Below are 23,279 nucleotides of genomic sequence, written 5' to 3'. Positions count from 1 at the left end.
GAGGGCATAACTGTCACAGTGATGACAGCGTTCAAATGCCAAGGGCTTATCGAGCACCAGGGAAAGTTCTAGATGTCTTTCAACGTGGGAAAGGGGAGCCTAGTTATAAACAAATTGCTTACATAAGACAGATTTCAGCTACTTTAAAAAAAATGATATAAATACATCTATATGCAATGAAATGGAAAAAAAAAATCTCCATAACACACCAAGTGTGGAAAGTGGTTTATAATGCAGGACGTATAATATGTACTTTTATAAAAGCTGCATGTGCACATACAACATGTACAGGGAGAATTTTCAAAAAATGTTTATTGAGATCTTGCCCCGGTGGTCTTAGGTAATGTTTTACTTCCTGTGTGTTTTCTATAATGCTTGACTTTTCTATAGTAAGTGTTTTTGTAGTCCATAAAAACAAAATACTTTTCTTTTAAAAAAAGGATTGGCGTAACAGAAAAGAAAAGGCCCTCTTTCCAAGAAGCTGGCCTGTTTTTCAGTTCATAAGAAAGTTGAGGTTCCTATTTCTGCGTAGAACATGTGAATGTAACATCTCTCTATAGAGGTCCCAGAACTTCACCTGCTGGCAGTGGCAGGCAGGGACTCCTCCTTTGCAGGATGAATAAAGGATCTTTGCAAAGCTGCTGAGGCACTGTTAGAAGGCAGGACGCGAATGCCTGCAGCGGAGGGACGTGCTTCTGGCTGCACGGGGTCTGACAAACCAGGGGTCTGGACAAGGCCTGAGGGGAGGAGGGGGCCGGCCTTGGGGTCACCAGCAGGCCTGCCGCCTGTACCCGGGCTGAGCCGGGGGAGGCAGGACGCCACGGGCACATGTGGGGCAACGACCTGCACTGGCGCTTCCTCCTCAACTTCTTTAGACGAAACTACTGAACTGACTTAACGGTGCTGTGCATTCAAACGGACACAGATGGTGGACAGCGCCCCACTGGACTTTTCTTCTTTTCTGACTCCAGTCCTCACTCTCTGCTTAAATTGCCAGCAACAAGACTGTGGAGGTTTTCGTCTCCCGAAGGACACCCCTCTAGCTTAGCAGTGCACCCGGAAGGCTCTCAGCTGGGGCGCCGTGCACAGACCCGCCTGGGAGGCTCGGGGGTGGACCTAGCTGTGGGGGCAGCTCCAGGGTGAGTCCGCACTTTGTTATTAAACACCTGAGGTACACAGCGAGTATGTCACCAAAGCCATTTATCTTTATAAGGACATAGCTTAATTTTCTAATGAAACAATCTATTTTTCCAATAATTATATTCCAAAGATTTTCAACAGGGCTTAAAAAGATAAATATATCACTCCTTAACTATCTCATTTTTGATTTTATGGTTTCTGATTCTTAGGAAGTCAGAAAGATCAATCTAGTAGAAAATCATATTTTCCTAATATGCAAATTAATTAAGGCGTATGGTATAGAGTTTCTTAGTTTATTACTTGTTAAAAACCATCTGGGGAAAATTTTATCTGAAAATTCCAAATTCCTCTTAAGGAAGTTTTAAAGCGATAAATTAAAGGGGGAATTTTTAAGGCATGAATATGACATGCAGCCTCCGTACCACACCCCCAGTGCACCTCCTTCACTCATAAAACATCTGACAGCATTGTTCAGTTTTCTACCAGACATGCAACCTAAGTTATTTCCATGATTACAAAACTGATAACAATCTTGGAAATTTTGAAAAAAATTGGAAAGTAAAGAAAAAAGTTCACTTAACAAGAGAAGCACTTTCAAGTTTGGACATAGTAACGCCAGACTTCCCCTGATGTGTAATGTATTAACAACGGGGCTGAGATCACACCCCAACCCGAGTCCCCTTCCAACCTGAGTTGGTGCTGTCACGCATCCTCACAAGTGTCTGTAATGACTGCCGGCCACATGGCCACGTGACACTCACCCCCATGAAAGTCCACGTGAGGTTACGACCCTGGAGTCCCTGGGCTGTCGGCCGCCTTACCTCCTGTGTCCTCACTGCTGGAAGAGCTCTCTGAACTTGAGCAGCTTGGCGGCTCTGGCAGAGGGGGGACCCACCCCTCAGGAGGCAGGCCCACGGTATAGAGCCGCTGGGTGGGCTGGACCCGAGTGTCACCACCTGCAGGAAGAGGCACAGACAGATGCTGTCAGATGTCCACGTGCTGAGCAGCTTCTCCAGCCAAACTCACTGAAGACGGGAAGCCATGGCCATAACTGCCAACTTTAGTAAGCCGAGCATTTTGCCAGAAGAGCCACTCGGCTATATAACCAGTCAGGAAAAAGGAACAAGCTATGATTATTTAAATTTACATTAAGTTACTTATTATATAAACTTCTGAGTTTTTATGATATGATATAAAAACATAATTAATTCATGAATAAGAAGCAGAAAACAAAAAGATTCCACATAACACACCCCTCATCATCATAATATCAATCTCAACATCGTGGTGCCTAACCTTTTGGAACTTTTTCTCTGTAAATGCTAACATGTACGTACTATGTGTCTGCACATACACCCACACAGACACACACTTAATAGGATCACATGATATGAGTTTGGGTGAACTCCGGGAGCTGGTGATGGACAGGGAGGCCTGGCGGGCTGCGATTCATGGGGTCGCAAAGAGTCGGACACTACTGAACTGAACTGAACACATATTTTATCATTATACATGTACATATTATATGTATAATATCTTTCAAAAGTGAATATGATAAAATATTAAGATACATTTAAATCTATATGCTCTTAATGGCTACATGATGTTCCACGTTATTGGCAAATTTAACTGTAATTTAACCACTGTCTTAAATTTTGCATACAGAAATTGACTCTAAATTTTCACTATCAGAAGTGGCTGCCATGACCATCCAGGGTATATAAAACTTTGCGCAGTTGACCTCGCAGTTCCACTAAATAAACTCCTGGAAGTGGGCTGCTGGTCTGCACAGTCCAGAGCAACGTCAGTGCTGCTCCCCACACCTTCTCAGGGTAGGATCAGCGCTTCCATCTCCATATTTTCACTCAAAATATGGCAAAGTAACCTTTACCTAACACAAGGGGATATCCCAATTACTCTTTCAAAGAAAAATGTTTTTCTTCATTTTATAAACAACAATGACAAGGACTGAGAGAAATCACTAGTGCACATATAACAGAATGTGTGGTTTCAAGACATTTAAATTGTAAAAGCCTTGAAACATTGTCAACTGCTTCTGCCATCAGTGTATTTCACTTTTGTGAAGCTAAGGTGCAAGAACGTAGTTCTTACGTTAGGCTTATCCGCCCGGTTGATTAATGACTGAGTCGTTCTTGCCGGGATCAAGGGCAGAGAAGAGACGTGCTTCCAGGCAGACTATCCCCTGTCGGGCAACATCAACACTTGATCATTTTTCTTAAGAGTATTTTTGGAAGCTTTTAATTGGCTAAATTTTTCTCAATAAGAAAATCAAACAGAACTTGGAAACATTATTGTTCACCAAATTATCAGGATAAATATGGGCGATGCCAGGGAAGGGAGGCAGGAAGTGACTCCTGGGATGAAGGATACAGATGCTGGACACTGAGGGCAGAGCTCTTTGCGAGGCTCCTGTGCTGACCAGGCGCTGCCCTGAGGCCAGGCCTGTGGGCGGTGGATGGGAATCTGCTTGTGTGTAAGTCAGGGTGGCCCACAGCAGAGCACAACACCCAGGCCTGGCTTCTCTCGCCTCTTCTGGTAGCAGATGCTCACTGTCAGGATGGCGGTCAGGGTCATGTTCACCACTGAGTGCTCAGGGGACAGCAGGGCCAGGGCAGCCCCTCACCCCTACACTAGGCTGCAGGGTGAGGCTCGGGAATCTGGAGGGGCAAGTCAGCACCCCGTTGCTGCTGACAGAGGCCAGTGCCTTCCCAGAAACACTGGCGTGGCCACAAGGTTTCAGAAGAGGCGACTTCAAAGGCTCTCCTCTCCGTGGCTGACTGGCTTTGATCGTGGTTCACCATTCTTACCAGATCAGGCTCTGGGTCTGATATGCAGGATACCCACTTGAGTTTGCTTTCATTCCTAACCTCTGACTCCCCTCTGCACTGTGCTTGTCCACACGGCCCCCCTCTACCACCAGCACACATGTGCCCTCTGCCAGGGCACGGCCACCAGACTGCTCTTGGCTTGGCTGATGCCTTCAAAGTTGGTGTGCTTGTGTTACGGGGCTCAGGGCACAATGACATGGTTTTTTATAACTCTTGTGGGATTATTTGGCTCTTTAAAATATATGCAGATATAATTGGCAAGTTAAAAACAATAATAAAAGCAATAACAAAAAAAATAGAGTCCAATATGCACTCTTAAGTGACAGAAATTCACCAAAACCTACACACAGGTGGTTGTGGCCATTTACAGATCATGTCCTTTTCTTTAAGAACAAATAGAATTACCAATGCTCTTCTAAAATAAATAAACGCACTTCTGTAAAGTGACTATGTCAAAGCCTTTGACTGTGTGGATCACAAGAAACTGGAAAATTCTCCAAGAGATGGGAATACCAGACCATCTGACCTGCCTCTTGAGAAACCTGTAAGCAGGTCAGGAAACAACAGTTAGAACTGCACACAGAACAACAGACTGGTTCCAAGTAGGAAAAAGAGTACATCAAGGCTATATATTGTCACCCTGCTTATTTAACTTATATGCAGAGTACATCATGAGAAATGCTGGGCTGGATGAAGCACAAGCTGGAATCAAGATTGCCAGGAGAAATATCAATAACGCCAAATATGCAGATGACGCCACCCTTATGGCAGAAAGTGAAGAATAAGTAAAGAGCCTCTTGATGAAAGTGAAAGAGGAGAGTGAAAAAGCTGGCTTAAAGCTCAACATTCAGAAAACTAAGATCATGCCATCCAGTCCCATCACTTCATGGGAAATAGATGGAGAAACAGTGGAAACAGTGGCAGACTATTTCTTTAGGCTCCTGCAGATGGTGATTGCAGCCATGAAATTAAAAGACGCTTACTCCTTGGAAGGAAAGTTATGACCAACCTAGACAGCATATTAAAAAGCAGAGACATTACTTTGCCAACAAAGGTCCGTCTAGTCAAGGCTATGGTTTTTCCAGTAGTCATGTATGGATGTCAGAGTTGGACTACAAAGCAAGCTGAGCGCAGAAGAATTGATGCTTTTGAACTGTGGTGTTGGAGAAGATTCTTGAGAATCCCTTGGACTGCAAGGAGATCAAACCAGTCCATCCTAAGAGAGATCAGTCCTGAGTGTTCTTTGGAAGGACAGATGTTGAAGCTGAAACTCCAATACTTTGGCCACCTGATGTGAAGAACTGACTCATTTGAAAAGAACCTGATGCTGGGAAAGACTGAAGCTGGGAGGAGAAGGGGATGACAGAAGATGAGTGGTTGGATGGCATCACCGACTCAATGGGCATGAGTTTGGGTAAATCCCGGGAGTTGGTGATGGACAGGGAGGCTTGACGTGCTGCACTCCATGGGGTCACAAAGAGTCGGTCATGAATGAGTGACTGAACTGAACTGAACCGAAAGTGAACAAATAATTATCAGAATCACCATGCTGTGTCTTTTAACAGTACAAGGAAGATTTTCTCAATCTCAGTGAAGGGCTGACTGACAAAGGCCCTTTCCTCATTAGGATGATTCTTCCAACACTGAAGAGACCTTGGCACATCTGCACCTCTGATTATCAGCAAGCTGCCGCCTCCATAGGCATCAAGCCTTCAAGGGGATTCTCAAATGACCTTTCATTTGACCTGCACACAATTTTTGTCTATTTGATTGTGATTTTGTTGTTTTGTCTTCAGTCAAGATTTCTCTTTTTCTAGCTGCAAATAAACAGTGTTTTTCCTTCAGAATTCCCAAGACATAGTGCTTCAAAAAAATACACTGTTCTTTCATGATTAAAAACTACTCAAGAAATTAGTATAGAGAGAACTTCAACATGACAAAGAGAAAGCACGAAAAGCACATGGTTGATGTCACACTCCACTGAGAAGGCCTGAATGCTCCCCCTAAGACCAGGAAAGATGTGAAGCCACTTTGCTTCAACATTACACTCAAAGTTCCAAACAAGCCAATAGTCAAGAAAGAAAATAAAAGGCGTCCAACCGGAATAGGGAAAAGTAAAATATCCCTGCTCACAGAGGATAAAATCTTATATATATAAAATCCTGAAAACTCCACACACACACACACACACACACAAATTGTTAGTGCTAATAAGTTTGGCTAATAAGATCAATATACAAAAATCTGTGTTTCCATATTTAAGAAACTATTACCTAATCCAAGGTCAAAGAGTTTATTAGTATTTACATACACTAGCTAATCGAAAAAGAAAACAATTCCATTTATAGTAGTATCAAAAAGAATAAAATACTTTGGGACAAATTTTTTTTAAGGTCACAAAGAGTTGGACACAACGGAGAATGCATGGGCATACCAAGCATGGATGTACCTGTCTTATAATGAAAATTACAAAGCATTGTTTAAAGAATTTAAAAATGACAGAAATGGGAAGCTAGTCTAAATTCATGATTTGAACAACTTAATATTGGTAAGAGAGCATTAATCCCCAGAATCGTCTTCAAATTCAACACAAAATTGTATCAAAATTCCAACTGCTTTTTTCCCCCAGAACTGGACAAGCTGATCCTAAAATTCACACATAACTGTGAGGGACACTGAATAGCTAAAACAATCTTGAAAATTAATGAAGTCAGAAGACTCTTACTGCAATTTCAAAACTTTATGACAAATCTACAGTGATTAAAACAGTGTCATACTGGCACAAGGACAGACATAGAGACCAGTGGAATAGAATTGACAGCCCAGAAATAAACCCAAACAACTATGACTAACTGATTTTTTTTCTTCTTTTAATTTGGCCTCATGAGGTCTTAGTTGAAGTCCATGGGATCTTCGTTGGGGCATTCAAACTCTTAGGTGTGGCATGTGGGATCTAGTTCCCTGACCAGGGATTGAACCCAGGCCTACTGCATTGAGCACAGAGTCTTTGGCTACCTGATTTTTGACAAGAGTGCCAAGCGGGAAAAAGACAGTCTCTCCAACAAGTGGTGCTGGTATGACTGGATATCCACAGACAAGGGAATGAATCTGGACCCCTACCTCACACTATATACAAACATCAACTGAAAATAGATAAAGGACTTGACTGCAAAAGCTAAAACCATAAAACTCATAGAAGAAAACTTAGATGTAAAACTTGTGACCTTGGATTTGGTTTCTTAAATATGACACCAAAAGCACAGGCAACAGAAGAAATAGATATGATGGACTTAATCAAGACTAAAATATTTTATACTTCAAAAGACACCATCAAGGAAGTACACAGCTAATCCATGGAGCAGGAGAAAATATTTGTAAGTCATGTAACTGATAAAGCTCCATTGTCCACATTATAACTAACTTGTACAACTCAGCAACAAAAAGAAAAACAATCCAACTGAAAAATGGGCCTAGGATTTATATACACATTTCTCTACAAAAGATACACAAATGTCCAACATGCATCATCAGGGAAATGGGAATCAATGAGGTGCAACCTCACCTACTAAGATGGTTATCAAGAAAACAGAAAACAGCAAGTGTTGGCAAGGATGTGGAGAAACTAGAACCCTCCTCCATGGCAGGTGGGGTGAAGAATGACACACTACTGTGGAAAACAGCTTGCCAGGTCCTCAACACAGTAAACACAGGATTACCATGTGACCCAGCAATCCCACTCTTCGGTTTACATCCAAGAGAACTGAAAACACATGTCCACACAAATACTTGTGCAGAGATGTTCACTGTTTATTGATAAAAGCCTAAAAGTAGAAAAAATCCAAATATCTATCAATTGATGAACAGATAAACAAAATGTTATATATCCACAGAATGGAACATTACTCAGCAAGAAAAAGAAATGAAGCAGTCATACTCCTTACAACATAGATGAGCATGTAAAACTGCTCACCTGTGTTGGATGTGACTGGTGATGGAAGCAAGGTCTGATGCTATAAAGAGCAATATTGCATAGGAACCTGGAATATTAGGTCCATGAATCAAGGCAAATTGGAACTGGTCAAACAGGAGATGACAAGAGTGAACATCGACATTTTAGGAATCAGCAAACTAAAATGGACTGGAATGGGTGAATTTAACTCAGACGACCATTATATTTGCTACTGTGGGCAAGAATCCCTTAGAAGAAATGGAGTAGCCATCATAGTCAACAAAAGAGTCCGAAATACAGTTCTTGGATGCAATCTCAAAAATGACAGAAGGATCTCTCTTCGTTTCCAAGGCAAACCATTCAATATCACAGTAATCCAAATCTATGCCCCAACCAGTAATGCTGAAGAAACTGAAGTTGAACAGTTCTATGAAGACCTACAGGACCTTCAAGAACTAACACCCAAAAAAGATGTCCTTATCATTATAGGGGACTGGAATGCAAAAGTAGGAAGTCAAGAAACCCTGGAGTAACAGGAAAATTTGGCCTTGGAGTACAAAATGAAGCAGGGCAAAGGCTAATAGAGTTTTGACAAGAGAATGCACTGGTCATAACAAACACCCTCTTCCAACAACACAAGAGAAGACTCTACACATGGACATCACCAGATGGTCAACATCGAAATCAGACTGATTATATTCTTTGCAGCCAAAGATGGAGAAGTTCTATGCGGTCAGCAAAAACAAGACCGGGAGCTGACTGTGGCTCAGATCATGAACTCCTTATTGCCAAATTCAAACTTAAATTGAAGAAAGTAGGGAAAACCACGAGACCATTCAGGTATGACCTAAATTAAATCCCTAATGATTATAGAGTGGAAGTGAGAAATAGATTTAAGGGACAAGATCTGATAGAGTACCTGATGAACTATGGATGGAGGTTTGGGACATCGTCCAGGAGACAGGGAGCAAGACCATCCTCAAGGAAAAGAAATGCAGAAAAGCAAAATGGCTGTCTGAGGAGGCCTTACAAATAGCTGTGAAAAGAACAGAAGCAAAAAGCAAAGGAGAAAAGGAAAGATATATCCATTGGAATGCAGAGTTCCAAAGAATCTCAAGGAGAGATAAGAAAGCCTTCCTCAGTGATCATTGCAAAGAAATAGAGGGGAAAAAAAAAAAAAATAGAATGGGAAAGACTAGAGATCTCTTCAAGAAAACTGGAGATACCAAGAGCACATTTCATGCAAAGATGGGCTCAATAAAGGACAGAAATGGTATGGACCTAACAGAAGCAGAAGATATTAAGAAGAGGTGGCAAGAATACACAGAAGAACTGTACAAAAAAGATCTTCACAACCCAGATAATCATGATGGTGTGATCACTGACCTAGAGCCAGACATCCTGGAATGTGAAGTCAAGTGGGCCTTAGAAAGCATCACTACGAACAAAGCTAGTGGAGGTGATGGAATTCCAGTTGAGCTGTTTCAAATCCTGAAAGATGATGCTGTGAAAGTGCTGCACTCAATATGCCACCAAATTTGGAAAACTCAGCAGTGCCCACAGGACTGGAAAAGGTCAGTTTTCATTCCAATCCCAAAGAAAGGCAATGCCAAAGAATGCTCAAACTACCATACAATTAACTCATCTCACACGCTAGTAAAGTAATGCTCAAAATTCTCCAAGCCAGGCTTCAGCAATATGTGAACCGTGAACTTCCAGATGTTCAAGCTGGTTTTAGAAAAGGCAGAGGAACCAGAGATCAAATTGCCAACTTCCGCTGGATCATCGAAAAAGCAAGCGAGTCCCAGAAAAACATCTACTTCTGCTTTACTGACTATGCCAAAGCCTTTGACTGTGTGGATCACAATAAACTGTGGAAAATTCTGATACAGATGGGAATACCAGACCACCTGATCTGCCTCTTGAGAAACCTGTAAGCAGGTCAGGAAGCAACAGTTAGAACTGGATATGGAACAACAGACTGGTTGCAAATAGAAAAAGGAGTACGTCAAGGCTGTATATTGTCACCCTGCTTATTTAACTTATACACAGAGTACATCATGAGAAATGCTGGTCTGGATGAGGCAGAAGCTGGAATCAAGATTGCCGGGAGAAATATCAATAATGTCAGATATGCAGATGATACCTCCCTTATGGCAGAAAGTGAAGAAGAACTAAAGAGCCTCTTGATGAAAGTGAAAGAGGAGAGTGAAAAAGTTGGCTTAAAGCTCAACATTCAGAAATCTAAGATCATGGCATCCAGTCCCATCACTTCATGGCAAATAGGTGGGGAAACAGTGTCAGACTTTATTTTTTCGGGCTCCAAATTCACTACAGATGGTGACTGCAGCCATGAAATTAAAAGACGCTTACGCTTACTCCTTGGAAGGAAAGTTATGACTGACCTAGACAGTATATTAAAAAGCAGAAACGTTACTTTGCCAATAAAGGTCCATCTAGTTAAGGCTATGGTTTTCCCAGTGGCCATGTATGGATGTGAGAGTTGGAGTATAAAGAAAGCTGAGCGCCAAAGAATTGATGCTTTTGAACCATGGTGTTGGAGAAGACTCTTGAGAGTCCCTTGGACTGCAAGGAGATCCAACCAGTCCATCCTGAAGGAGATCAGTCCTGAATATTCATTGGAAGGACTGATGTTGAAGTTGAAACTCCAATACTTTGGCCACCTGATGTGAAGTGCTGACTCATTTGAAAAGACCCTGATGCTGGGAAAGATTGAAGGCGGGAGGAGAAGGGGACGACAGAGGATGAGATTTTTGGATGGCATCACCGACTCAATGGACATGAGTTTGAATAAACTCCGGGAGTTGGTGATGAACAGGGAGGCCTGGTGTGCTGCAGTCCATGGGGTCACAAAGAGTCAGACACGACTGAGAGACTGAACTGAACTGACAGAAGTCAGACACAAAAGGTCACCTACTATGCAATTCCACTCACAAAATGTCCAGAATACACAAATCTGAAGAGACAGAAAGTAGCCAGGTCTCCTCTAAACATCTGAGACTCCATTCCTGCTCTACAAATAGGTTCATCAATACCATTTTTCTAAATTCCATATATGTGTGTTAATATATGATACTTGTTTTTCTCTTCCTGACTTTCTTCACTCTGTATAACAGGCTGTGTTTATTCACCACAATAGAACTGACTAAAATTCGTTCTTTTTTATGGCTGAGTAATATTCTATTGTACTTATATACCACAACTTTATCTGTTCATCTGTAGATGGATATCTAGGTTGCTTCCATATCCCGGTTATCGTAAATCATGCTGCAATGAACAATGGGGTACATGTGTCCTTTAGAACTGTGGCTTTCGGCGGAAGGAGTGGGACAAATGGAGAATGTAGCATCAGCATTATATACACTATCATGTATAAAAAAGATAGCTGATGAGAAGTTACTATACAACACAGGGACCCCAGCCTGGGATGGGTGGAAGGGAGGGAGGCTCATGAGGGAGGCAAAAGTGAAAAGTGAAAGTGGAAGTCACTCAATCATGTCCCACTCTTTGCAACTCCATGGACTATACAGCCCATGGAATTCTCCAGGTCAGAATACTGAGGGGGTGGGGTGGAATGTATGTATAATTATGGCTGATTCTCACTGTTGTACAGCTGAAATCAACTCAACATTGTAAAGCAATTTTCCTCCAATTATAAAATAAATTAAAGAAACAAAAAAGTAGGGAGGCATGACTGGGGATAACTGTAATGGATATGGGTTTCTTTTGGAGTGATAAGAATGTTCTGGAGTTACTGGTATGCTTACACAACATAGTAAGTATACTAACAATCAATGAATTGTGCATTTTGAAATGGTTATGGTAAACTTTAGATTAAATGAATTTTATCTTTTAAAAAATATGTTGCTGCTGTACACTGCATGGAGTTTTCAGGAAGGCAAATAAGTTAGGCTCATTTGCATCTGTAACAAAAATGAAAACTCCCAGAAATGCCTCCTCTACTCATTGCCTGAAGCCGTGAGGAAGGGTGGGGGATCCTACCCACCAGACTCTGCCCTCAACCCCAATCCAAGGATCCTTGCGCCCAGAGGGCACTCTGCAAGGGGAGGAAAGGCAGGGTGTGCAGAAACGGAGGGACCAGATGCCCCCCAGAACCTGATGAGACCATTCTAGCCACACCGTATCCTTCTCACCGCTCCCCTGCCCCCTCCCACCCAAGTTTAGGCCATGGTAGGTGACCAGTGTACCCTGCGCGGGGTACACAGAGGCTATGACTCAGATAGCAAGCACCACTAGCAGGGTCTGTGGTCTGAGAAGCACACAGGTGGACAGACACCAAGACCACAGCTGAATCCCACCTGCAGCACCCTCGCATCTCTCCCAGCCTCGGCACCATGCTGGCCATGCAACCTCTCCCTGGACCCTGTCCTAGCCTCCAACAGCACCACACAGCTGCTGGCACCAGCCATTACAGCGCAGCTCACATGGGCCTTCACAATGAACAACAACTGCCTGCTGAAACAATGTGATGCAACCTGGAGCTTCTGAGGAAAGACACTGCCCAAATTATTGCACTAATGAATGTGTCTGTCTGTGTCCTCAGTTGTGTCTGACTCTTTGTGACCCCGTGGACTGTAGACCACCAGGCTCCTCTGTCCATGGGTTTCTCCAGAATACTGGAGTGGGTTGCCATTTCCTCCTCTAGGGAATCTTCCCAACCCAGAGACTGAACCTGCATCTCCTGCATTGGCAGGTGGATTCTTTACCACTGAGCCACCTGGAAAGCTTATTAGTGAATAATCACTGTCAAAACCATCAGGTTAGAAAAGGAAAGAAAACTCAAATAAACCCTAAATACAAATTAAAGAAAAAAAAAAAAAGACTACAAACATCAGCTCAGTCACATTTGGACAGATATGCAGAGGGACACCCGCTCCACTTGCACAGCACATCTCCTCCAGGGCGTCTGCCTTTCTAAGCTACGTTGTATTCACACAAAACCAAGCGTGTGTCTTGCAGGTGGAACAAGTGTCAGGGTAGTTTTCTGGGTGGCACCACAGGGTTCATTCTCTCCTGATTCTGGGGGCTGGCTGTCCGAGATGGAGGTGTCACAAGACTGGTTCCTAAGGCCTCCTGCCTTGGCATGTGGATGGCCGTCTTCTCCCATGCCCTCATATGGTCGTCTTGCTGTACATGTCTGGGTCCTGATCTCTTCCTATCTCACCAGTCGCCCTAGATTAGGACCCACCCTAAAGGTCTCATTTCACTCCATCTCCAAACATGGTCAACATCCTGAGGTTCTGGGGTCAGGACATCAACACATAAATTGTAGAGGGTACAGTTCAGCCCAGGACAGAACTGTCTTTAAAAGGGAAAAGCACAGTAAACAGCAGCCACTATGCTTGAGTGTGACTCCAGGGCTGAGAGGCTGCAAGTCCCTCCTATACCTCTGGCTCTCCGGCAGAACAGCGGCATGAACACTGTGGGCAGCGGTCCTGGGGCAGCAGGGCCCAGTCACTGCACCCAGGAACAGCATGGAGTTGAACCCAACACCAGTGATGAACCTGACCCTGTTCCCAGCTGGGGGCACTTCTTCCCTCACAAGTGAAGTAACCATCACCAAAAAGTCTGAGCAGAATGACCCCGTTGCCCCCGTGGTGGTGCCACAGTGGCCTGAGGCCAGCATTCGCTCTCCAGGGAAACAGCGCTCACCTGTCTCAGGAGGGGCACTCTGGCCCTTCTCTCTCTCAGGAGCCACTTTCTCAGGTGGGTTTCTGGAAGCTGGAGTCACAGGGGCCTTCTTTTCTTGGCCGTGTGAAACCTCAGGATAAAGTTTCTTCAGTACTTTTCCAACAAACACTACAGAGACAATCAATTTGCAAAAGAAAGGTAAGTATTACTGATTGAAGTTTTATTTAAATTGTAAATGAATTTTATATAAAACAAGACATATCATGACATCACCATCTCAGGGCTAAGTGACTGCCCCTCCACAGGACACAACAAGGGTGGTGCCTACAAGACCCCCAGCACTGTCCCCATGAGGGTCACCCCCAGCACTGTCCATCACAGCACCCCCACTACTGACCCAATCACAGGACCCCCAGCACTGTAGGCATCAGGGGACCCCCAGAAGTGTCCATATCACAGGAGCCCCATAGCACTGTCCCCATCACAGGACCCCCATAGCGCTGTCCATCAGAGGCCCCCCAGCACTGTCCTTACACTAGGTACCCCCACAGGTGTGAGCACAGGTGGGGAAGGTGAGGCTGGGAACTGGTGGGGCACGTGGGCTCACAGTTCTGTTCTTCCTCCACCTCGTTCGTCGCTGGTTGACTATGAGCTGTTTTCAGACCCTGGTTTGTGGTCCTGGGCTGCAGAGCAGCCCTGGAGAGGCTGGGTCCATGCCAGTTCATAGCAGACAGGCTGGGCAGCCCCGGGACCCCTCTGGGGCCCCCACAGGGACAGCATAGTTGGCACAATGCCCACAAGGATGCAGATTCTTCACTTGGCTTATCTCAGGGCACTCTGCCCTGACTGGAGGGGAAGCGCTGCCACGGTGAATAAACATTTCTGTCCTGATTTAAGTGTGAACAACGAGCAGGGACAATCTCAAAAGAGCAGCCAAGAAAGATGAGGGGAACGGTTAATCCAGTGAATCTGTTTTGAAGTGAAATGAAGTGAAAGTTGCTCAGTCGTGGTAGACTCTCTGTGACTCCATGGGCTATAGCCCGCCAGGCTCTTCAGTCCAAGGAATTCTCCAGGCAAGAATACTGGAGTGGGTAGCCATTCCCTTTTCCAGGGGATCTGGATCAAATCCAGGTCTCCTGCATTGCAGGTGGATTCTTTACTGTCTGAGCCATCAGGTAATCTGTTTTAACCTCATTAAATTTAGAAACAAATCAACAGAGAGAGAGAAAAAACTGCTCTAGTGACCAAGTACCATGGGGCAGAAACCAAGAGCAGGACTCTGGAGACAGGCTTGAGGTATTCAGATGACAAAGTCGGGGACAGACATTAGGGCCATTGAGGAGGCGGTGATGTGAGGAGGGGGAAGTGAGAGGTCACGCGTGACGGGGCCGCTGAGCCCCCTGTGGGTCATGGAGGGCAGGCTCCTGTCCCCCAGAGGGAGCACAAGCCTAACGGCATAGACCGCTCCTCCTTTCATCCTGTGCGCAGATGGCCCTCACTGCAGAAATAAGCCCCTCCAATTGGTGCTAGTTGGAAAACACACAATTTGGGTCTAAAAACAGAACAGGCCTCCTGAGAAAGCTACTCAAGCCCAGGTGGTGCTTGGCCAGGCGCCTGGGGGGAGCATGGGGTCCTGGTGTCACCCACCTGCCCACCCCCGGGAGCCCCTGCAGGAAGAAGCCAGTCCTTGCAGGGATGCCCTCATTTCCTCAGCCACGCGGAGGCCCTGCCTCCCAGCTCTGCCAGGCTGGGCAGCACAGGCCTGTGAGCATGTTCCCCAGGCCACTGCAGACGGCCAGGGCAGCAGCACCTGGGTCACAGGGAGGCGGTCTGTTCCATTAGGCCAGCACTCCAAGACCTGTTCAAAGGGCAGGTTCCAAGTTTCCAATAGAAACTGAATGGTCACGTGCATTTCCTTAAATAGCAGAGGGGAAAAACTTCTACTCCAGAAAACCGGGTGCAATTTCTGGGGGAACCAAAAGCAGTTGACAAAACCCTAACCAGTCATCCTGCTCTAAAATGAACTTGGGGACACTTGGAGCCCGAGAGCCACCTGGGCTGGCAGCAGCTGATGCGGGCATCCCGCTGAGGTCATGGCTGAGTTCCGCACACATGTGTGTGTGAACACATGACTACACTACAGGAAAACCAGACATGGGTCATCACCAAGCAGCGCATGCATCCACTGCGGAGCACCACACAGCCTGAAGGAACCAAAATACACCGCAATCCCAGGGAGAAACCGGCACAGTCACCAGGAAACACTGAGATGAACCAGTCACCTGACAATTTTGCTTCCACTGGTGCCCTGACACAGTGGCGAGGGTGCGGCACATAGCAGGCCGGCCATGGGCGGAGACACGGGCTGTGTGGCTGTGGCACTGTCCCTGAATTCAGCGTGTCACCTGCACACGCTGTATCTATGGCCTAACTGGTGGCCTGTCTGCAAAGTAGGTCTTGAGGCCCTCTGGTCTCCACTCACAGCCTTTCGGTGTCCCTGCATGACGCTGGGATGTGGGGGTGGGCCCAGGCCTGCAGCAGGTTCAGGATATGTGGTCCTTCCTCAGGGACAAGACTCAGCCCAGAGCCCAGGCTGGGAGCTCCAGGGCTAAGGTCCCGGGGCCAGGCTCTGAGTCTCTGACTTGGGTGGGGTCTGGGGGCTTCAGGCTTGCCTCACACCTGGCTCTGGAAGCTGATAAATATACATGTCTCATACAGGCTTCCCAGGTGGCTCAAAGGCAAAGAACCTACCTGCCAATGCAGGAGACAAGGGTTATATCCTTTGGTTAGGAAGATCCCCTGGAGGAGGAAATGGCACCCTGCTCCAGTATTCCTGCCTGGGAAATCCCATAGACAGAGGAACCTGGTGGGCTACAGTCCATGGGGTTGCAAACAGTCAGACATGACTTAGTGACAAAACAACAACAAGACATGTCTAAATACTTTCATTTGTCACAATTTAAAGCATAGTCTTTTAAAAAATAATATGATTTTAATTTTCCAAAATCAACTTTAAAAGAGCCATGAGTAACAAACGAAGCTAAAGTACTACTTTCTACCAGCTAATACTGCTGGAGGATTCCTCAGCGAATTTCACTTCTTATTCACAACACACAGAATAAGACCACTCAATGCATGAACGTTATCCTCTACAGAAAACAAGCTGTCAGCAAGGACCTGCCCCCACCCCCACTCCCCATCAGCTTATCTGCTTTTCAAAGGGAGGATGGGGTTGCTCCCAGTGCAGTCACAGAAGGAGCTCATAGTTCACTCAAATAGAAATCACTAGCTCTTAATATTTTATACCAAAAGAAATGTACAGCCACTGGACTCTAACTTCTTGGAGCCTCTAGGGCTATGAAGGACATGGGTGCATGTGAACTGCCTACCAGTTTACTACAGATAGGGACTTCTGGCCACAGCTATGTAGGGATTCAAGTCAAAAGCAGAACAGAAATGAAAGGTTACTTTTTTCAGGGTACTGGCACACAGTAAAGCATCATTTTTAAAAAGCATCTGTACCTTTGGTTTGTTGAAATGCACCTTGTGACTGTGCGCATCAGTGTTTGTGTGTGTTGCCTACTGCAAATGTAGCCCTAAAAATCAATTTAGACGTTAAAAGTCTCTTTTGTGCTTAATTTACACTGTGCTCAAAAACAAACAAAAAAGAGCTGGGTGCTCAGGCTCAGGAAGGCAGCTCTGTGTCACCACAGGGACCCAGTGACCTGCTTGCTCCTCCCCTCCTCACACCTCGTCCTCCTGCTGTGCCCCTACCCCCTCTCCCAGCAGCAGGAGCAGGTTCTAACTTGAAACTCTGGTATCTGTCAAAAAGTAATCAGTAGAATATAAAAAAGCAGAACGGACATGGATGCCTGCAAGAGATGAGTACAATCACTACGCAGACGGGCGCTTGGAGTTGGGACACAAGAGACACAGCAAAAGGTCACCATGGAGAAAACCATCTCGTCTGAAGTTAATATGATGGAATACCAAACAGAGAGATCAAGTCTCTGTGTCACAGGGGAATCAAGCCATTTTGATATGATTTTCAGAGAGGACTGTCATCCACACTTGCTGTTTCAAGCTAAAGACATAAGACAAAGAAAAATAAATCTTCAGTCAAGTCTTCTTTGGAAATTAGATACCTGGGAAGAACTGTGAATACATGTACCTCAAAAGGAAATAGATGGCTTGATTGCTGGTGGTAAACTATTCAATTCTGACCTCTTCTTTCATACAGCTACATGTTTAGAATCTAACAGCTGGGGGTAAAAAAAGGCAGGGGTCTGCTCCATGTTTAACAGAGGTGTTAGTGGCAGTATTTCAAGTTATTAGGCCTCCTTCACGGTGGTCTTAGGAAGGAGGCTCTAACAGGCCCCTGTCTGAGGGAGCTGGTTCCCAGCATCCTCATCAGGGGATCTGGGGAATATATTTTCTATTAGAAAATATAATTTCTATTAGAAAAAACAAAAACAACAGAAATAGAACTTTTTCTTCCATAATGTTCCACTCTGAAAAAAGACAAAGGAAAATAAAAACTATGCATTAAAAAAAAAAAAAAACCCTTTTGAACTTTGAGGCCAGTAAGTTACCCCATCAACATCAAAAATATTTTCCTTTTCCTTAAAAAAGTTCACTCTGATGGTAAAGTAACACACATTTCCCTCAACATCTATGTTCACATCTACGTTCATACTTTACTTAACATGGATGTGAAACTACACATTTCTTTTTACTACATTTATACTGGAGAGCTTTCTGGTAATAGAAATGATATTGATTCATTTGTGATTCTCTTGCCATATCATCCCTATGAACCACTGTCTCTCAGAAAAGCACAATTCTCAGAGGACAAAAAAACATGTGTAGAGCTAATCTGGAGACATGAGGGAAAAAATTAGCCAAAAAACTGTATTTTCAAGGGTGGATGTGAAATGGAAAGCAGTAAAACTGATGGGGCCACATATTTATAGAAATTACACAAAAATAAAGACGACCCTAAGTATTAACAAATAACTTTAAAAATGTGATTTCTAGATATTTCATTATGAAAGAAAGCTACCAGAACAAACAGGTTTATGACATACCTTTTAAAAGTGATTATCTAAATGGAAAAGTGATTATCTAGAACTTAAAACGAGAGTTGGCAGGCTTTTTGAAATCATATATAAATGAATAGCTATTTCTGAAAATAAGATCAGAAATGGAATTTCATTGAAACTTTCTCAGTGGTCAGTTTGATCACAGCCTCCCAACTATAGCCTGGCTTGGTAGAGAAAATCTTCCAAAACAAACACACACCAAGAAAATCATAAAGAAAAGGAAGAATTCCCCAACCTCAGTAAACAGTGACTCAGATAATTCCCTTTTCCACCTGATATCTGTATAGCTTAAGAGACACTTTAAATTTTCTTAAGTTTAAGGTACTTCTTGGAATCTTAAACAGTATTTTCAATTTCCTATTTTCAGGAAAGAGTATATTTATCGGCCAACCTCTCTATAGCTTTTTCCACCACAATATTCAAGGTGGGTTTTTTGTCCTGTAATATGAAAAGGCTGCCTAGGAATAAAGGAATACATTGATAATAGTATTGTATCAAGTCACAAGAAAGAGAAGCTCAATATATATGCAAATTCAATGAATGATAGTTTCTTAATGAGTTTCATCATAGAATTATAAATGGAAAAACAATTAGCTAAGATTAAGCAAGAGTTGGCAAGCTTTCTGAAATATTAATTAAGAGGAAACTAGTTCTCAAAATAAGACTATAAATAGTATTCAAATGGAACATAACTGGAATCCTACGCCATGACCAATCTGAGGTGGCCTCCCCATTTAAGCAGTAGACATACACTAAACACTCAGTTTCTCACAAAACTTTAACACTTAAAAATATTTCAAACTCTGTCCAAAATTTTTCCTCACAGTTTTTTAGCAGCAATTACTATGCCATTAGCCATTCTGAAACATTTTAAGTGCACGTAAGGCTGTGATCATTTTGTGCGGAGCAAACACTGCTCTTGTTTTGTCACCAAGACACGATGCAAGGGATCCGGCAGGACAGGCTGAGGGGACACTTGAAGGCAACTCAGAACGTTGCCACAATCCAGTTGGAAGACAGAGGAGAACCCGTTCCTTCTACTCCAGTGCTGTTACTGCGGTGCAGTGTTCTCCTACAGAGGAAGCAGACTGGGAATGCTATCTACTTTTCTCCATATTCTGCCTTACGGAGAAATTAGTTTCCTTATTTTATGTAAATACTAACTATAGTTGCCACTGGGCTTTTCCTTTCAAAGGGCAAAAACACAGCATCTGTTTTAATGGAGAGAAGGAAAGAAAATAATCATGGCCTGAACTAATCCAAGTAAAATGAGAAACATATCCAAAACCTTCACCTTTACTTGAAACCACACAACTCCTAGAAGAAAACATAGGGAGAAAGTTCTTTGACAACAGGAGTCTTAGTGAAGATTTTTTTTTTTTTTTTTTGACACCAAAAACAAAGACAACAATAGTAAAAACAAAAGAAACTAAAAAGCTTCTGCAAAACAAAACCACCAACAAATGAAAAGGCAACCTACTGAAGGGGAGAAAATATTTGCACACTATAAATCTGATAGGGGCTAATATCTAAAATATATTAAGAACCATGCAACTCAATAGCAAAAAGGCCCCAAATAATCTGAGTAAAAAATGGACACAGAAACTGAGCAGACATTTCTCCAAAGAAGACATACAGGTGGTCAACAGGTACACAGAAAAGATGCTCAAGATCACTAATCATCAGGGAAATTGAAATCAAAACACAATGAGATATCACCTCACACCTGTCAGAATGGCCATCATCAAAGAAGACAGGAAATAACAAATGTTGGTGAGAATGTGAAGGAAAGGAAACCCTTGTGCACTGCTTGTGGGAATGAAAATTGGTGCAGCCACTATGGAAAAGAGTCTGGAGGATCCTCACAAAATTAAACATTAAACTATGATACGATATGCAATTCCACTTTTGGATCTGGGTATTTATCCAAAGAAAATGAAAACACTAACTTGAAAATTCAGACACATGTACCTCAATGTTCACTGAAGTTATTCACAATAGCCAAGATATGGAAACAACCTACGTGTCCATGGATGGATGAATGAATAAGATGTGGAATACTATTCAGCCCTAAAGAAGGAAAGTGCCATTGCCAATAACACAGATAATCTTGAGGGCATTACACTAAGTGGAATAAGCCAAAGAAAGACAAATACTGTAAGATCTCACTATTTGTTGAATCTATTAAAAAAAAAAAAAAAAACAAAGAAAAAAGGAGCTCATAGATATAGAGAACAGACTGATGGTTACCAGAGGTGATTGAGGGATGGGACAAATTGGTAAAGATGGTCAAAAGGTACAAGCTTCCAGTCACAAGTAAATAAGTCCCAGGATGTACTTGTACAGCATGGTGATTACTGCTAACAGGCATATTTTCTAAGACAGAAAGTAGGTCCTAAAAGTACTTATCACAGGGGATTTTGTAACTATATGAGGTGATGGATGTTAGCTTACTGGGTGATGGCTTTGTAATATGTAGGCCATCATGTCACTATGCTGTACACCTAAAACCCATACAGTACTGTGTATTGATCATATCTGAATAAAACTGAGGAAAACATAATCTTCCCTTTTTTCTAATTTTAATGTTGATGATTATAGGGTAATGATAAGTTTGCTGAGCTTCTGAAGTGTCTGAAGTTCCCTGTATCTCTGACATTCATTCTAAAGCATGTGCCAGGTTAGCCAATTAAATGTATCCATTCTGCCTTTGAGTGTTGGCTGCTCTGCCCTGTCTGACTCTTTGGGACCCCATCAAGGACTGTAGCCCATCAAGGTTCTCTGTTAATGGAATTCTCTAGGCAAAATACTGGAGTGGGTTATCATTCCCTTCTCCAGAGAATCTTCCTGACATGGGGGTCAAACCCCTGTCTCCTGCATTGCAGGTGGATTCTTTACAGTCTGAGACACTAGGGAAGTCCCATTCTGCCTTTGGTGCTGGTTAAAAATATGCCACCACTTAATAAACACTAGTTAAGTCCCCAGAAATTCAGGGTCCCTGCACTTAAATGGTTTGAGAGTCTGAATGTGGGGTTTGGGCAGGTCTTCACACCCGTGCCCTATAGTCCCAGGTCCCAGACTCCTACAGCCGCCATCCCTCACAGTCCCGTATCCTCACAGTTCGCGTCCCCGCAGTCCCGAGGCCTCACAGCCCCCGTCCCTCACAGCTCCTGTCCTCACAGACGCCCTTCCCGCCTCTCAAAGCTTTGTGTTCCTCACAGCCCCCATCCCCACAGTCCCGGGTCCCCACAGACCTTGTCCTCACAGCCCCCATCCTCACAATCCCGGGTCCCGGCCCCGACAGCAACCCCCACACCCCGCGCCATAGCCCCCATCCCTCCCAGTCCCGGTACCTCAGAGCCCCAGTCCTCACGGCCATTGTCACTCACAGCCCCCATCCCCACAGTCCCGGGTCCCGATCCCCACAGCAACCCCCACGCCCCATGCCATAGCCCTCATCCTTCACAGTCCTGGGTCCCCACAGACCCTGTCCTCACAGCTCCCTCGTCCCTCACAGTCTCCGTCCCCACAGCCTCGGGTCCCCACAGCCCCGAGGCCTCAGACTCCCCATTCCCCACAGCGCCGGGTCCCCTTCCCCCAAAGCCACTGGTCCCCCGACACACCCGGTCCCCGCCTACCGTGCCTTCGCAGCGCAGCCATGGCAAGCTTACGACCCCGGGGATCCCAGCTCAGGCAGGAGCAAATCTGCTGCACTTCCGGCCTCCGCCTTTGTAGACCCGCCCACAACAGCAGGATTGTCCAATCAGAATCCGGAACCTCTGCCGCTGGACGCCAATCAGTCGCGCACCGGCTGCGGATTGGCTCTTACGCGCTCCGGGCACGACCCGCGGGCGTTAGTACTCTGAGCATGCTCGGAGGGAAGGGCGTGAACCCGGCAAAGCGGATAAGGACCGCGGGGGAATCTGCGGGAGGGGATGAGGCGTTAAGGGCTCATCTGAAGAGCGTCACTGGAAGGGGGTGGGTACGTCAGCGGGAGGTGGATGGGGTGTCAGCAGGAGGGGAGTCAGGGACTGGGTCATTGGGAGGAGGTCAGCGAGGGGCGGGATTGTGCTCCTGGGTGACCGCCCGCAGTGTCATTCTGGGTCCCAGCGCTGCACAGGGATGCGGGCAGTAGGAAGAGTCCGCTGAGCGCCCACTGGGCCAGGGCCCTGAGGTGCGAAAGAAACTGGAACTAAAAGCAGAAAGGAAACCTGGAAGAAGAAAACCCGGGGGCCGCCCACTGACCCCGGACCCTTGTGGCGCGGATCCCTTCTGCCCACTGTTAAGATTTGTGCTTTGTGCTCCCGTCCAACCATCTCACCTACTCCGGGACCTTGGTTTATAGTTTACTCCTCTTCCTTGAGTCCGTTTCTTGGAGAACATTATTTCCTGAAAGCCTGTCTGTGTGGAGCCCTGCTGTGGAAGCTGGGGTTCCTCCTTAAGAGCAGGGAAGGGGTTTCAGACTGGGGAGAGGGGAGTCAGGAAGGCCTCCCAGAATGTAATTTGAGGGAGCAAAACTCGCGATGTCCAGGCAAAGGGCACTCAGCAGAAGCCCAGGCCTGGAGC

At 44.8% G+C, this 23,279-nt stretch overlaps 1 protein-coding gene across 5 annotated transcripts in view; it reads right to left on the bottom strand.

Moving 5' to 3' along the window:
* ERICH1 (glutamate rich 1) overlaps positions 1 to 22,580 on the bottom strand; it is a 44,765-nt gene extending 22,185 nt beyond the window's left edge. For 2 of the 5 annotated variants that reach the window (XM_055567600.1, XM_055567599.1), the window contains exons 1-3: positions 22,352 to 22,579; positions 13,633 to 13,779; positions 1,962 to 2,096 (exon numbers count right to left, since the gene is read on the bottom strand). In XM_055567600.1, the coding sequence (XP_055423575.1) occupies positions 1,962 to 2,096; positions 13,633 to 13,779; positions 22,352 to 22,373 (304 nt within the window). In that variant the 5' untranslated portion in view covers positions 22,374 to 22,579. Of the gene's footprint in view, positions 1 to 1,961; positions 2,097 to 13,632; positions 13,780 to 22,351 lie in introns of all 5 variants that reach the window. The other 3 variants (XM_055567597.1, XM_055567601.1, XM_055567598.1) reach the window with 3 other exon arrangements.
* Positions 22,581 to 23,279: the final 699 nt, after the last annotated feature.

Source organism: Bubalus kerabau, chromosome 2 (assembly GCF_029407905.1).
Source record: "Bubalus kerabau isolate K-KA32 ecotype Philippines breed swamp buffalo chromosome 2, PCC_UOA_SB_1v2, whole genome shotgun sequence".
Taxonomy (NCBI): domain Eukaryota; kingdom Metazoa; phylum Chordata; class Mammalia; order Artiodactyla; family Bovidae; genus Bubalus; species Bubalus kerabau.
This window is presented reverse-complemented; position numbering and strand designations above follow the sequence as displayed.